The sequence below is a fragment of the Vanacampus margaritifer genome, chromosome 16 (assembly GCF_051991255.1).
Source record: "Vanacampus margaritifer isolate UIUO_Vmar chromosome 16, RoL_Vmar_1.0, whole genome shotgun sequence".
Classification (NCBI taxonomy): Eukaryota; Metazoa; Chordata; class Actinopteri; order Syngnathiformes; family Syngnathidae; genus Vanacampus; species Vanacampus margaritifer.
The window spans coordinates 12501-28911 of NC_135447.1; the positions used below are offsets into that span (position 1 = coordinate 12501).

Here is a 16411-nt window from a genome sequence, read left to right on the forward strand (position 1 = left end):
TGATGACGCTTCACTACTCAAGTGCGCTCGCTTGCTTAGCTGCTGTCAAAGTGAAAAGAAAAAATCGGTCTGATTCAATTCTATTCCAGCAACACTTTCCTCACTGTGCCAAAGTGGCTGTCCCATTTCTAGGTGTGGTCCTTCCTTCCTCCCCTCAGCGTTCCTCCGTCGAGCAGTAATCCCCCTCGGCCCCCCACCCCCCCCCGGCCCCGGCCACGCTCACAAAATCCCATCCAGGAAATTTGGGCTGATGCCATCAGCACGCGCTTGCTCGCTGCTGCCACAAAGCGTGCAAGCAAAGCTGCGCGTGGTCTTCCTGCCTGGACGTGAGTCGCCATAGCAACCGCTGTGCATTCAAGATGGCAGCAAAACAAACACACCACCTTTTGCGTTTCTGCAATTCACTCACATGGATTGCCAAATGTCAACAGTGAAATGTTTTGTTCTCCAGGCAACTGTGAGAAAACAGTCGTGGTGCAGACTTGCCGAACCCAACACCGACGGGGGCTTGAAATGGCCTCAAGTCTGGCCGAGGTGGAAAACAGCACAAGAACAACATCCTCTCAATCGTCTTTTTTGGGCAATTGTAGCTAGCAACCAAATGAGACTTTCCAGTCATGACAGACATCACGTGTGCTATTTTCGGCGTGTTGTGCGTGTGTGCCCCCCCCCCACAACCAATTGTTATTGTAACCCAAGCCTTGTACTTGAAAGTACCTCGACTCAGGATTTGTTATCCACAAGAGGGACAATAGTGCCTATAAAATAGGTTGCGTCGTTCTCAATTGTAACTAGTATGTTGCTACAGGAGCGATTATCACCAAGGGGTGGAGCTAAAGAGCAGAAATTAAGTTTAGTAAGGTGAAGGGCCAGCCATGTCAGAGCAGTGCCTCGGGTTCAACAAAGTTACATTCTCCAAACGTTGTTAGAAATAGCACAGAGAAAGAAAGCGATAAATTAATTACAGGTGGAGAAAAAGGATGTTGTATAGACCATGAGGTATTAAATAAGATTGAAGTTATTGCCAGAAAAAAAGGAAAGACAGAAAGCAGGACGGAATTAAAGAAGAAATAAAGACTGAAAGAAAGATAAGAAAGGAAGCAAGAATTAATGGAGACCAAGTTCGGGTGACATACAGAGGATACGAAGAGAAGGAGAAAGTTGGAAAGTACCAGTGCTATCATACACCGCAAAGCCCCCTGGTATTTGTAACTATGTAAGAAAACCAACCTGGGTCCCAATCAGGATGGTTTGTCCTAAAAATCCCTGGAGGTCATTCTTGTCGATACTATTTTAAATTACGGCGTCAAACGCTGTCATTTTTCTTCAAATAAACCATCGGGTTTTAATCTCTATGACCATATTTAGCTATTAAATCCAAATTCTCCGAATTCAATCTACTTATACACTCGATTTGAAGCATTATTTTGAAACGAAATGTGCAGTGTGTTATGGGTAATTTCCACGACCTACTCTCATACTCCTCCCTAATATGACAACCTAATTGTGTCATTTCCCCATTTTATACGGCTTGCGACTTTAGAAATGATTTAACCCTAATGTGGTTTTCTTTCAACCAGTTGTCATTTCCAAATCAAGGTTTCTAAGAGAAACACATTTTCCATGTTTTATAATAACCGTCCTCCCTTCAACTCATATATCCCGATATTAATTTCCTTGTTTCTCTACGGTTAGGGTAATATATTATGAGTAGTTGCCATAACTAACTCTCGTTCTCCTCCACATTCTATAGGATCCAATTGCATTTATTCATCTACATCATCTGATTTAATAACTTAGATATAAATAAATTCAATCATAATGTGCTTTTCTTCCCATCAATAATCACTTTCAATAAGAAGTCATTTTAAGAGAACTATAAATTCCATATTGTATGAAAAAATACCTTATAATCCCATACTTTCTTAAGCCAATTAAGACTATCCAGTTTCATGGTTATTTGTCCATAAGTGTTCATTTTTATGTTCATTTGGAGTACATGGATTAAGCCACACTGCCATCTAGTGGTCAACCTGAGAAACCGTTCAGATTAAATCCATCGCTCCTGCATACAGAAGGAGTCAGAGACCGAGTTAGTTAGAAGAAAACCTCAAAGTTTATTAATTAAATCATTGAGTTAAAAATTCTTTTAACGAGGACAAGGAAAGAAAGGAGATAAATTGTGGAAGGAAGAGAGGGAGAAATAGAAGAAAGAGATAGTGAGAAAAAGTGATGTGGGGGAGAAAGAAAAGAGAGTGTGTGTGTGTGTGTGTGTGCGTGAGGGGAAGAGAGAGAAGGAGGAAAGAAAGATGAAAAAAGTAGGGGGGGGGGGGGGGGGGTTGGAGAAGGAGGGAAGGGGGGAAAAAGCCTTCCACCACAGAGTATCCGGGTTCCAACACGGTTTGGACCACATTTTCGTACTTTAGTAATTCATCTTTAAATGGACTTCATAAGTACATGTATTCAAATCCAAGCATTCAACTTTTAAGTATTCCCATGCAATTTCTGCAGAAATGACACTTTGTCTCGTTTTTATAAAGTGCCATTTTACAAGAAACCACTCAAAACTCCTATGAAGATTGAATGCGACTGACGTCCTTTATGAGGGCCAGAAGTGGTCAAAAACAGGACGCAGTCACTGCGAGGGACAAAGTAGGACGTGACCCTGCAAGGTCGGAACCGATCAGGATCAACGCCGTCACGGCAGTCAGTCCAACGCTTGCTGCTCCTACTTGACGGACGGACGCCCTCTTTTCTTCACACGCGCAATTAGTCTAGCACTCACTTTGGACCTCCACTTTCATACTGCACTCGGCATGTGACTTCTATGAGTTACAGCTGCCAAATGGCCTGAAAGAGTTTGCCTCAGCCAAAGATGCAAGTGGAGGCGGATTGCGGATTAGAACTCCCAAGAGGATTATTCAGTCTGAGATTTATGACTGATCGACAACTGCATTTTGGTCATTCTGTCGTGAGGAGAAAATGAGCAAAAGTGATGTCAAATGAACTAAAAAAGGGGATGACTTGTATTTTGTTTCGAGATATGAATGGATTGTGACTATTATGCGACTTGTGTGATGGTGGGTTGCGGCGTGGAGGGAGGGGATAGTGTTGAAATGAGCGACACTTTTAGGTCAACGCTGACGTGCAAGCGTCTCGTCTTGCAGCTCTGAGTGAGGGTTCCACTCCAAGCGTGTCAGCCTTGCAGAGTGCGCTCACCTGGAAACATTTTCAGCTGCTTTTACAACTTAAGCAGATTGATTGAAACTCTTGGAAGACAAACAAGATGATGTTTTGTTTTGCCTCTCCTGTGAGGGACGGACAACGGAGTGCAGACAAGGACATGCGTACAGCCGTCCATTTGCAATACTGCTCGCCCTCGTCTGGAGCACACACATTATTTATAGACAAACAACATGTCGACTAGCAAGCGTTCACATTCTCATTGACACCAAAGCACTTGAATTTGGAATTAACATCATGTTTTCTGGGACAAGCCGTCATTGTTACAGCGTTGAAGCCAAAAATCCATTCATTGTTTCAGTTCATCTATTATTTATTATTGAAGCAGAAAATCAATATCACTTGAGCTCAACTCAACTGCATTTATAGAGCACTTTTCAAAGAAGCCTCGCCGCATACAAGGTGCTTCACGTGGAGTCAAAATCAGACATTGAAAAGCAAACAATTTGTAATGTTATTCAATTCTGATGACGAGCGACATGCTAACTGTTGGGCTTCTTTTGGCTTTGGTAGCACAAATGTAACATTAGGCAAATGTCAATTGTAAGCTAAACTACATTTGCTTAGGAACTTGACCAAATCTACAATACTTGATTGAGTATGGAAAAGTCAAGTTGATCATTTCATCCGCTCATTTTCATTTCTTCACGATCATCTTTAAAGTTTTGCAGATGAATAATGCTGGACGGCAGAAAAATGTCATCAAGCGTGCTTTCAAACCTCAATCTGCTACCACCCGATACGATCACTTTTCATTTATTCATTCAAACATTCCTCCCCACAAAAATAAATACATGAAAATTGGTCAAATCAGTCAATCCAAAAAGAAGTGTGCTGATTTTTCTCTTGTAAAGTTAAATACAACTAACAGCCAAATATTTTGCCTGTAATTCACTTTTATTGTAAGCAGTAAGGGAGCAAAAAATGAAATATTTGATTCATTTTAGATTTGTTTTCCCATTAAATCGCCTGATTAATCAGTTACCGCAATTTCATCATTTCACCAGAATCAAAACTGATGTGGAAAAAACCAAACTAATCCATATTGGTCAGACCATACAAATCAACATCATTTACTCAAATCAATCAATATCAATCAACAGAACGGGCCGTGCTTTGGCTGTTTGCAGCCAAGTCGTGCACTCGCTTTTGCCTCAATTGTGCAAAACAAACAATTGTTCTTGAAAACAATCAAATGCAGAATGCATTGATTGAACTCGACATTTTCTAAGCTGTGATGGATTTCTTCCTTAGCACCTCCAATTTTCCAAGTCATTGCTAACAACGGCCGGCGGTTATGGCCAACAAAGGCAAAGAGCGTCAGTTCCCTGCTATCCAATCCCGCTCCCTCCCTGCGGTCAACTCGTTGCCATGGCAACTACACGCTGGAATCTGTCAGACTTTGATTGGTGCGACTGTGTGGCGTCATGGCAACGCCCGGATGGGCCGACATTACGTACATGATGCAAACTTATGTGAGGGTAGATTGGCTTCATTTTGTTTGCGTTTTTTTAGTTATTTAACCCCAACATGTGATCTTTATGCAAAGTTCTTGTATTTCTTATCGTGTCTCTTTTGTCTGCAGAGCGAGCGGCTTCTTATCAAAGGCGGCCGGATTGTCAACGATGACCAATCTTTCCATGCAGACATCTACATGGAGGATGGCGTCATCAAGTAAGATCTTATCCCTTCCTTTCAATTTCAGCTCTCTGCAGCTCTTGAAAGGCTTGTGCAAAAACTCAAACTCATTTGAAGGGAAAATCGAACGTCTCGAATTGGAGCTTCGGAATGTCACGTGCTTTGCTGGGGGTTGAGGAGCCAAACGCAAGGAAGCGCGGAGGAGATGCTCACCACAGGTATTTCATGAAAAACACCAAAATGGCAAACAAGGTATCCAGAATCCAAAAGCAAAGATGATCGGAGGTAGCAAACAGGGGACAAGACAAAGCAAGAACATGACATGGACAATGAAGCGGCGAGGACGGAAGGAAAGCAGTGAACCAAAACCTGGACAAGACAAACGTGGCGTGGCTGAGGGAAACGATTGGATGACGGAAGGGAGCAATCGTGATGACAAGCACAGGTGGACGCAATAAAGCTTGACCAGAGACACCAGGGACACAAAGAAAACAGGACTTTTCAAATCGAAGCAAAAGCAACACATGGAAAACATGACATGAAAAGTGGGACGAAAGCAAGAGAAAATTCCAGGCTCGAGTCATAGCCAACAAATTGGACAAAATCAAGTCCAACTAAACAGCGCAGGCTTTCCTCACCACTCAAACCCTTAATTGTCCTCCCATACTACTTGTCCCGACTCCCCCACTGAGGAGGCTCCCACAGGAAGCTGCTCTTGCATAATAAACAAGCGCATGAGTGCGGCTCAATGGAGCCGCTGGCGAGCTTCCATCCGTCGACTTTACACACACAACTTGCTTTAATGCCTCCCAACTCGACAGGCCGCATCGCCAGCGCCGGTTAATGGCTGCTAACCGTCCCGTCCCACAGGCAGATTGGCGACAACCTGATTGTGCCCGGTGGGGTGAAGACCATCGAAGCCAACGGCAAGATGGTGATCCCCGGCGGCATCGACATTCACACTCACCTGCAGATGCCGTACCGCGGGACCACCACCGTGGACGACTTTGCTCAGGGGACCAAGGCAGCTCTTGCCGGGGGCACCACCATGATCGGTAAGGCCCTCCGCCAGCTAGAACTGTGTTTCTGTTTCTTTTAATGGGTCTGAATATTTTTAATAGCATTTTCTGGTTTTGTACCAAAAAATTGATCGTTTGAATAATTGGGATTTCATTTATTGCCAAAATAATGGTGATTCTTTTTTCCATCATCGAGCAAACCTATTCAGTGTTAAAGAGTTGGAGCTGAGAGCCAAAGAGCGCCTCCTACGGGCAACTGTCCAAAGCAAGTCTATACAAGTGATTTCATGCAGGCTCCCATGGAAATAGCAAAGACAGCTTCTGTATGTCCTCACTCAGAGACAGGACGCCATTACAAGCAACAGCTGTGACGTTGCAGCGTCATGTGCACAGCATCGACTTGTATGAAAGTTGGCACAGAGACATTTAGCAACAGACATGCCCCTGTTAGCACGACTCACGCGCCACATTCATTGTGGCTGGAGGGGAAGAAGATTCCATTTCAGAGCAAGTGAAAACATTCACTCTCTGGGTGGGTCATGTCAACAGTTTTTCCCACCAACAGAACAAGTCATTATGACTATGGATTTTATGCAGTAAAAAAAAAAAAAAAACGTTTGCAGTTACAGTATCAGACATGATAAGCGGTGCGTGCATGTGGGTGGACCCAAAGGCCAGGAGAAACAGTAGGGAGGGGGGAATTGTCAACAAAGAGAGAATCTTTATTGAAACAAAAGGGGACAAGGCCGATGACGAGGACTGGACTGGACTGGACTGTGACCGACGTGAACAACTTGGCAGCACTTTGTAGAACGCGGAGACAGGAAGGAGACGTGGACAACTTTGTAGAATAGGAGATTTGACGGAAACGAGGGCAACTGGACGGTGACGTGACAAAGAAGACTTAACTACGACGTGGACTACTGGACTGAGATAAAGCGTGACTTACTGTGACAAGGCTTGACTGACGACAAAAAACAGCCGCAAGGCTTCCAAAACATAGCTGACATATTTATATAAAATAAAACGGATCCCACGCCGACTGGACAAAGACAACAGACTAAATACACCAACACTAATGAGAAACCCAATCGGGTGAGGGCACTGATTGGTTAAACACACTGGGAAGGGGAGAGACACACAGGTGGAAGTAATCAGACATAACGAGACAAGGGAAACACAAGACAAACACAACAAAGCCACCAAAATAAAACAAAACCCAACCCCTAAAAAACGGAAACACCACAGTGTCATGCTTCAACTTTTCTGAGAAGACATTCCACAACATTTTGGAGTGTCAGTAGGACTTGTCAGCTCAATCCCTGCTTGATTCAATAAGAAGCCCTTTGGAATGGAGTCGCTGATGGTTAAAAACAAAAAGTGCCAACGTTTGCTCGCCACAGCCAAAACACACGCCGACATCTGATCCTGCCAGATCGAAGAGAAAATAGAAAAGCGCAGCACACAACGTTGCCATCCCACTGATGTGTCCCCCCTACAGTGGACCACGTGATCGCAGAGGCGGGCAGCAGCCTGATGGACGCCTACGAGCAGTGGCGGCGGTGGGCCGACGAGAAGGTCTGCTGCGACTACGCGCTCCACGTGGACGTCACCCACTGGGATGACGCCGTCAAGCAGGACGTGGACAACCTGATGAAGGACAAAGGTATCGCCGTACACTGTAAAAAAAAAACAAAAAAAAAACAGCATTTCCCGATAATTAGCAGCATTGTTTATTGTAATGAAGTTCCCCTGCAATATTGCAACCTGCATAAACTGCATGATTGGACATGGCAGCATTCACCGTCGTTTGACAGTGAAATCCTGCAAGCAAGAAACCCTGTTAAGGCCTGCAATATCACAGCAACACAGTAAAAAAAAATTTAAAAGGCAGAAACCAAACTCGACACTGAACCTGAAGGCGGCGTTTCCCTTTTTTCTGAGAGGACGACAAGGGCACTTCCTCCAAAAATGTCAACACGGTCATATTTGGAAGTTTCTTGCACGATGAATGAAATATGAATTAACGACAAAGATGCTTCCTTCCGGTAGAGCTCATAATAATAATAATAATAATCAACTTTATTTGTATAGCGCCTTTAAGAACAAATTGACAACACATAAGGAGTGGGAGAACCCAAAGGCAAGAGAAATCCGAGGCAAAACAGGAACACGACCCAACTGAGACCAGGAGGTACGAGAGATAGCCCTTATGGTAATGATCATTTGAAGCAGATGTGTTGGAGGAGGGAAACCATGCAGGACAGGATCAGCCACCCCTGACTTGGATCCGTCTACTGCACACGTGTCAGTCTTTCCTTTCCCTTTTGACAGGAGTCAACTCCTTCCAGGTCTACATGGCTTACAAGGACCAGTACCAGTTGAGCAACAGCGAGGTAAGCAGTCCAAAAGATTGCCTAACCCGAACCCTAACCCTGCCTGTCAAGTCAGTCCATGTGAAGGCACGAAGCCAAAGGTCACTTTGCAGCTCCCAACAAGTGGCGCGCGTCTGCATGCAAATCTGTGAGACGACACGTCAGCCATTTTGGGACGTCAATTGCAGCAGCGTGTTTAGAATTGCAGCCAGCGATCCGCCACTTCCGATCAAAGGATCAATAACGCAACCATTTGTGACTGTCATGTGCTGTTTTGTTTGCTTTTGTGTGGCTGCAGCTCTATGAGGTGTTTACCTTCTTGGCAGAAAGAGGCGGCATTGCTCAGGTCCATGCGGAAAATGGCGAGATCATTGCAGAGGTAACATTTAAAAAGAAATCATTTCCTCGTGGCTTTTGTTAGAGTCGGGTCATCTGCTAGTTTGTTTTGCCTTTGCATGTGTCACGACCGAATTAGCTTTGAACCCAAACGCACGACTCAGCAAAGTTCAAATGGTTCGTAGCGGAATGAATAAAGCGCAACAACAAAACCACCGTGAGAGGCCAAATGTCACACAAACACAAAACGACTCAATAGAGGAAACGCTGCTATCAGAAACTCAATACAGGAAGTCCTCGAGTTACGTCGTACGCGAGCGACGTCCTTTTGTCTTTACGGCGCCCGTGCCTCGTCCGTAGCACCTTCATCTTTGTTTATTTTCCATCTTCAAGTTATATCAAGTTGTGTTGTTACCTTCAGCAAAAAGCAGGTCGGCTCGCCATCAGGCGCGTCACATTTCCGTGTTGAAGTTTGAATTAGTTCCCCGGAATATTGGTTGAGGCTCTTCCGGCTTGCGCAAATTGTTTTATTGAAAATGACTATCGAAAGTATTTTGATGTCAATATCGACTTTGACGGTGAAATCAGGCTTAAGTCGAAATTCAGGTCACATCGCCAGCATAGGAACGGAACTCGGCCGTAACTTGATCGGTCCCAAAACAAGTATCAAAATAAACAAACGGCTCAACAAACATTTAAGTATGACGTGCGACATGACACGGACAATTAGGCAACTTTTCACTTTCACCAATTCAGTGACTTCCTGGTTTTGAGGGGGCGTGTCTGCAATTCCTTCTCTGCCCGCCCTCACATCACTCGGTGAAAAATGCACCCTTCCAGGAACCCCAAAAACCCTGTCAAAAAGTCTGCGCACGTTTTCATGATCCAATCTGCTTCTAACGGCTTTCAAATTTGGCGCTGGTCCAACAGGAACAGGCCCGAATGCTGCAGATGGGAATTACTGGACCGGAGGGACACGTGTTGAGTCGGCCAGAAGAGGTTTGGACATATCATAAACATGACCGCAGTACTGCTAGTCCACGTGTGTGTGATGTCATTGTTCAACATTGATTGCTTGGCCACACAAACATTCGGACTCGACTCTCACCCGCAGTCAAGCTGCTCTTATTACGCACATTTGTGACATTCAGGGCGTAAATCGTGGCAAAATGGCAACCGCTCCAGCATTTCATCTGCTTCAACTGAATGAACGGGAATTTTCGGGACTTGCGGGAATCAACCGCCTGTAATGATGATAAGACGTCAGCCAGTCCAACAGTTTCCACCTTTTTTTCATTTGTAACTATTTGGCATCTGCCTCTCACTTTTTACATTTGTGCTTCAAATCTCAGTTGTGCAGTTCTCCAAATTGGCCCTAGTTGTGAATCTGAACGATTGTCTTTCTATACTGTATGCGCCCTGCGATTGGCTGGTCTGCGATTGGCTGGTCTGCGATTGGCTGGTCTGCGATTGGCTGGTCTGCGATTGGCTGGTCCTGTCCTGCCTGGCAGCGCACGCGTCGCCCTCAATCAGCGACCCGAGCGCTATAGAAAAATGCTTGCTTGAAGTGAAGTGCTGCAGTTGCTGCCATTCAAGTTGTAAGGTGGCCACGTCCGCTTTGCAAGTATTGATTAAAAACAGCCCCAAACCGTAGTTGCTCTGCTAGCGTTCATGGGAGAGAAAAAAAAGAGCTTTGTTTGTTTAAAAAAACAAAAACGTTTGAACTTCCTTTAGCTGGAGGCGGAGGCAGTGTTTCGGGCCATCACCATCGCCAGCCAAACCAACTGTCCCCTCTACGTGACCCGTGTCATGAGCAAGAGCGCTGCCGACATCATCTCGCAGGCCCGCAAGAAAGGTAATCCCCCCTCCCCCCTCCCCCCCACAGACTGTTGGCCTGGCGTTTTCTAAACAGAGCTTCCCGCTTAGGAAACGTCGTGTTTGGCGAGCCAATCACGGCCAGCCTTGGCACAGACGGTACGCATTACTGGAGCAAGAACTGGGCCAAGGCGGCTTCTTTTGTAACGTCGCCACCTCTCAGTCCTGACCCGACCACTCCAGACTACCTAAACACGCTACTGTCCAGGTGCGTCTTACCTTGAGATTGCTTTCACGGGAATAGATACCATTTTGAAACGGAATCCAAATTGTGTCACTTCTTGCAATCAGCTCGCCAACAACCACAAGCCGGTTGACAGTGAACAAAGATTGACATTCATTGTCTTCTATTTATAGTCTTAGACAATAAATGTCTTATTGGAGTTCCGCAGGGTTCCGTTTTGGAGCCCCTGCTGCTTTTATTGTATTTGCTGCGCCTGTGCTTTCCATCATGTTCTTATTTTGCACGACAGACCACCTTGTAAGTGACTTAGCCGGTCGTCTGCAAACAGGAAATACTTTCAGCTCCAAAAAGCAATCTTGCTTTGCCACTGCGGAATGTCAATTGCGTGTTGTGTGCGTCCGCCAGCGGAGACTTGAGCGTGAGCGGCAGCGCTCACTGCACGTTCAGCGTGTCTCAGAAGGCCATCGGCAAGGACGACTTCACGCAGATCCCGGAAGGCGTCAACGGGGTGGAGGAGAGGATGAGCCTCATCTGGGACAAAGCTGTGGTCAGACACGCTTGCTTCTTCTTTTTTCCTTTCGTTTGACAAGGTCTGACACTGAGCAGATAATAATAATACAGACATGACTTTCTTCAGTTCTGAAGGTTTCAACAAAGTTCAACATTTTATCCGCAAAGTGTTTCAGCCGCTGTCTTGTGATAAGTTTTTGAAGTTCTTGTTTTTGAAGCAAGAGCACAAGTCAAGCTTATCAATACTATAAGAGGGAATGTGGAATAACTTATGTACATTTATTCTAACAAGATCAAGTGTTGCCAACTCCCCAGTAAGCAAAGCAGCCATTGGCTGTCCTGAAAGTCGCTAGAAGTCACTAAATGACGTCATCGCCTAATTTGCATCATTAGGGACTGAAATACGCTGTGAATAGCCAAAAATGCACCAAGAAAAAAATGGCCACAATATTTTCTTTCGCTTCAGCAATACTTACTTGACACTTGATTACTACTTTCCATATTGTGGCATCATAGGCTGTTACAGGGACAAAAAGTACACGAGTTTGTCAGTGAACAGCTGTAAGGTTTGCCACAACAAAAAAAAATGACAATAAGAGAATTTGTGAGCCGCCAAGTTGAGAGCATCGCATCCATTTGGGAAATGTGCAAGATCTGATGATGATTTTTCCTCTGCCCAAGTAGACAACAGGCAAGATGGACGAGAACATGTTTGTGGCGGTCACCAGCACCAACGCGGCCAAGATCCTCAACCTGTACCCACGCAAGGGCCGGATCGCCGTGGGCTCCGACGCCGACCTGCTCATCTGGGACACCGACGCCATTCGAACCGTCACGGCAAAGAAACACAACTCGGTGCGTATCTCCGCTGCTTACGTGTAATCACAAAGGGACAAAATGATCAAGTCAAACCTTCCACTGGAGCGGAATTCGCTTGCGTGACGGGATTTGCTTTTGCAGGCGACCGAGTACAACATCTTCGAGGGCATGGAGCTGCGGGGCGCCCCTCATGTGGTCATCTGTCAGGGCAAGATGGTGGTAGAGGAAGAAAACCTGCACGTGACCTCGGGCGTGGGCCGCTTCATCCCCTGCTCGCCCTTCCCCGACTACGCCTACAAACGCGTCAAGGCCCGGAAGCAGGTACGAGACGGCCGGAACGGAAACAAATTATTCCCAGTGAAGTCTTCTTGACTGATTTTCCTCATCGGGGATGCATGAGGATGCACAAAACCTGGATCGAGGTGACCGGAAATTAGAAACTAGAGATGTTCGATACCACTTTTTTTTTAGACCGATACCGATACTCAAAATCTTAAGTACTCACCAAAACAAAGTGCCAATACCATTAGTACAGTCATTTCTTTATAAGCCTCTACTTTTTTCACTTGCATTCGACCCTGCGGCTAATTCAAAGGTGCATCTTATCCATCAGACCACAAGGGGGCGCACTATAAAGGAAGCGCAAGAGTGTCAGGCAAAGCAAGTGAGCCCAAATACAGTAGGAGAGATAGAACCAGAGCGAGACAATTTGCGCCCTCATTTTGGAAAAAGAAAGTAGCGGTAACAATAAAGCTGCCTAAAGGACTTTGAAATTTTTTTACACAAGACTGCCACCTCTGGACTAAAAGTGTAAATGCAGTCTCCATGACGCTCGTGCTTGAGCCGCGCAGGCCTGTACGAAAACGAGCCAACAGAAACTGATGGAAGAATTCTGAATAAATTGCCCACAAGAGCGGGGGCCGATATCGGTATCGATACCCGTTGCGAGTACCGATACCACGAAATTGGCCTGGTATCGCCCCAATACCGATACCTAGCATTGGTACTCGCCCATCCTTATAAGAAAGGTAGCCACGCAAAAGTTTTCTCTTGCTCTTGTTGTCGTTCGTGTCTGAAGTTTGCATGTGGTTGCGTGCAGCTGGCCGTCCTGAGGGCGGTGCCCAGGGGAATGTATGACGGCCCCGTGTCGGAATTCTCCAGCTCGCGCGGCGGCACCCCGTCCGCCTCGGCGCGCACGTCACCCACCAAGCAGCCCGTCAGGAACCTGCACCAGTCTGGATTCAGTCTAGCAGGTAAACGTGCGCTGAGCAAGGTCTCAAGTTTTCTCAAGCACAAAATGGCTCATATGTGAAAGTTGTGTGCGATTGGCTGACAAGCAGTTCAGGTTGTGCCCCAGGCCGGCTGGGATAGGCTCCAGCAGCCCCTTGTAAGAATAAGCGCTCACCAAAATGGATGGATTGATCTTAAAGTTGGATCTAAAGGCAACGCTGTGTTAGAATCAATCATTCCACAAATCAAAAGTTGAATTATTATTTTTTTTAATCCTTAGTGGGTTCATTTTTATTTGCGCTGCTGTCATTGTGCAGGTGTACCTAATGTTCTGGCTTGCCGGCACTTGACACGGGCAAGGTCAACTTGAATGCTGGGGGGTGTCATAGTTTGTCTTTTGCTTACTTTTCTTGTTTGCATTTACTTTCCTTTCATTTTCTTCTCAAGTTTATGAAAGCTGCTCCTGATCTGTGTTTTGTTCTGCTGTCCTCGTGTGCCCGCCCCTTTTCACGTGGTCAAGCTTGATCATGTCCACCTGCGCGTGTCAGCCAATCACTTCCCTTAGCCACCTGGGTCCTGGGACCCTTGTTGTGTCCCCGCATCCTGCTGTCTGCTGGCCACGCCACTTTGTTTCGCACTTCCGTTTTGGACTTTATTGTTTGTGTGTTTGCCTGTCCTAGTTTTCGTGGAATGAAAAAGCCCTTTTTGGCCTCGATCCCGGCCCGGCTGCATTTGGCTCCACCAACACCGACGCGCTCAACATAACAGAGGGGGCCACAATTTGACTAGACATTTGCACATGTAGGACAAAAATGAGACTTTAAATATGGTCAAAATACATGCGGAGTGTTAATAGATTTCATTTTTCACTGCATGTGTGAAAGATCCGCGAGCGTCTGCCAACAACAATTGGTTTGAAACGATCCGCAAAATAACCACACTGTGATTCTTATTTTTCCCAGTTTAAAGATCTTTCTAGCACATAAAAGGAGGCCAGTCAAGGATGCCAGCAAACCAGGAACTCGTTTTGTCCATTTAAATCCCTCCAAATTGTCGTTTTATGGCTGCATTGTCCTTGTCCTGCATATCATAACAAATCAGCAGAAAAAGAAAAAAGATGAGGCCTATTCACATCGTAGTATAAGATGAAATCCAACTAAATGAGGAGATGAGTCTGAAGAGTTTTTTCCCTCTGTGCTTGCAGGCCCCCCCATTCCTGATGACGTCCCCGCCAGGCCTGCCAGTCGTCGTGTTATGGTGCCCCCTGGTGGTCGTTCCAATATCACCTCCCTCAGTTAAAAGCCCCGCTTCCCGCCCGCCCAACTCTGTGCAGCCTCCGGAGCCAGAGTGCGTGTGTGCGTGCGCGTGCGCGTGTGTGTGTGTGTGCGTGCGTGCGTGAACTCCGACAACCAAGACTAAATAAAAACTGCTAAAGTACAAATGCAGACGATACATGCCTTACCTGTCACTACGCGAGACTTTGCTTCCTCAAATGGAAACAAATTGGGATTTTGGCAACAAGCAAGCATTTAATGGCTCTTTTTTTATTGAATTTGAAAATGATCAAACAACCAAAGCACAGCCAGTCTCAGCCTTTCTTCTCAACAGCTAAATATGCTCCAAATTATGTGCTGGTGCTCTTGGTAGTTGGTGAAGTCAATCTGTATGAAAAGTAAGTCCATTCAAACTACCTGGTCTTAAATGGCATATGGGTTCGTCCCTAATTGTCTTTCCATGTCATTGTGCATACACGAGATGTCACGTCGCTGTGCGAATGATGTTGTGCAGCTTGTTTGGGGGCTAAATGATAATAACAATAATTGGGGAATCTGATTGTGAAAAGACATGGAAGTGGATGAACCACGTAAGATTCTGCCGGCGATGGGATCCATGATTCTTTTCAACTCGTCTCCATGGCGACCCCATCTATGTGAGGGAGCAAATGATAAGGATTTGCAAAAGAAACAACGTGCTTATTGTAAAAGAGAAGACAAAAATATTTCTTTGCACTCGTTATGCTTAGAGATGAGCACGGGAAAAACTTGTAAGATGTGTCCATGTGCAATCGTGCGTTAATAAAAACACCGTATTGGAAAAACTTGCCGTATGTGATATTGTAGTTGAAAACAGCCATATCGATATTATTGCAATATTTAACCTGTACTAATGAAAAAAAATGACATTCTTTTCATACGGCAAACTGAGCACGCGGTTCATTGTAATGACCTCCGATAATATTCACCTTGAAGTTTGCATCTGACGTAGTGAAAGCATCCAATTCCATAAGCAACTTTTTGCCATATGCATATTGCAAGGGCCAATATGGCGATATCCAAACAAAATGTGTCCAATATATTGTACAGGCCTGCCGTCAAGCCTCTGGCTCGACTTTCCTTACAAACATCAACTTCCGAATATCCCAACCGATCGCTCTCATGCGACCACTTCAACATCAGCCTCATCGTGGCTCCAAGCTTGAAAGTAAAATGTGGAGGAAGGAAAGACGATCGTGCTTTGATTTGACTGACTTTATAGGGCAGGAATCGACAAGAGAGTACGTTAGGGCCACTCTGAAAAGGAGGAAAAAAAAAGAAATTGATCAACAATCACAATGTCAATGACATAAAAGTTGTCATTTGATGACTTTTTTTTAAGCTAGCCAGGATGTACTTTTATGAGGGGAAAAAACCAACAACCCTGAACGTGTATTACGACAACAAAGCTGTAGCCTAACTTTGCTTAGTTTGTGGCCTAACTTTTGTGTGAAAAATGTAAAATAGTACAAGAGCACTGACATATCGTTACAAGAAAGAAAGAAAAGTCTTAAAGAGGAAACAAGTATAAGGTTGTTATGTTGCAAGAAAAAAACTGCATCATGTTGAGTAAATAATAAAAAGAAGAAAGTCACAAGTTTGTAATGTTTTAAGAACAATGCATTTCAGAGTGCTGCTTTTCACAATCATCACCGAACACACCGTCAACTTGCCAAAAATCGCTTTTTGGTTAGCTTTCCTGCTCTTCCCTTTCAGCGTGGCCCTAAACTTGTGTTCTTTTATATTCATATTCCTTTGTTTGGATGTTGTTTCTTCTTTGATACCATCGTATCATCCCCCAAAATGTCAGAGAGGAGAAATCAAGATGTGTTGTGGTGCTGAATAAAAAATGGAATGGCAAACGACTGA

General features: G+C 45.1%; 1 protein-coding gene across 3 annotated transcripts in view; it reads left to right on the forward strand.

Annotated features, from left to right (window-relative positions):
* The window catches only part of dpysl3 (dihydropyrimidinase like 3), a 17847-nt gene extending 1440 nt beyond the window's left edge, over positions 1–16407 (forward strand). For 2 of the 3 annotated variants that reach the window (XM_077546029.1, XM_077546031.1), the window contains exons 2-14: positions 4829–4917; positions 5752–5936; positions 7402–7566; positions 8235–8296; positions 8574–8654; positions 9542–9610; positions 10346–10466; positions 10538–10694; positions 11076–11217; positions 11865–12035; positions 12141–12320; positions 13099–13252; positions 14434–16407. In XM_077546029.1, coding sequence (XP_077402155.1) covers positions 4829–4917; positions 5752–5936; positions 7402–7566; positions 8235–8296; positions 8574–8654; positions 9542–9610; positions 10346–10466; positions 10538–10694; positions 11076–11217; positions 11865–12035; positions 12141–12320; positions 13099–13252; positions 14434–14528 — 1671 coding nt within the window. In that variant the 3' untranslated portion in view covers positions 14529–16407. Of the gene's footprint in view, positions 1–4828; positions 4918–4998; positions 5100–5751; positions 5937–7401; positions 7567–8234; positions 8297–8573; positions 8655–9541; positions 9611–10345; positions 10467–10537; positions 10695–11075; positions 11218–11864; positions 12036–12140; positions 12321–13098; positions 13253–14433 lie in introns of all 3 variants that reach the window. The other variant, XM_077546030.1, reaches the window with a different exon arrangement.
* Positions 16408–16411: the final 4 nt, after the last annotated feature.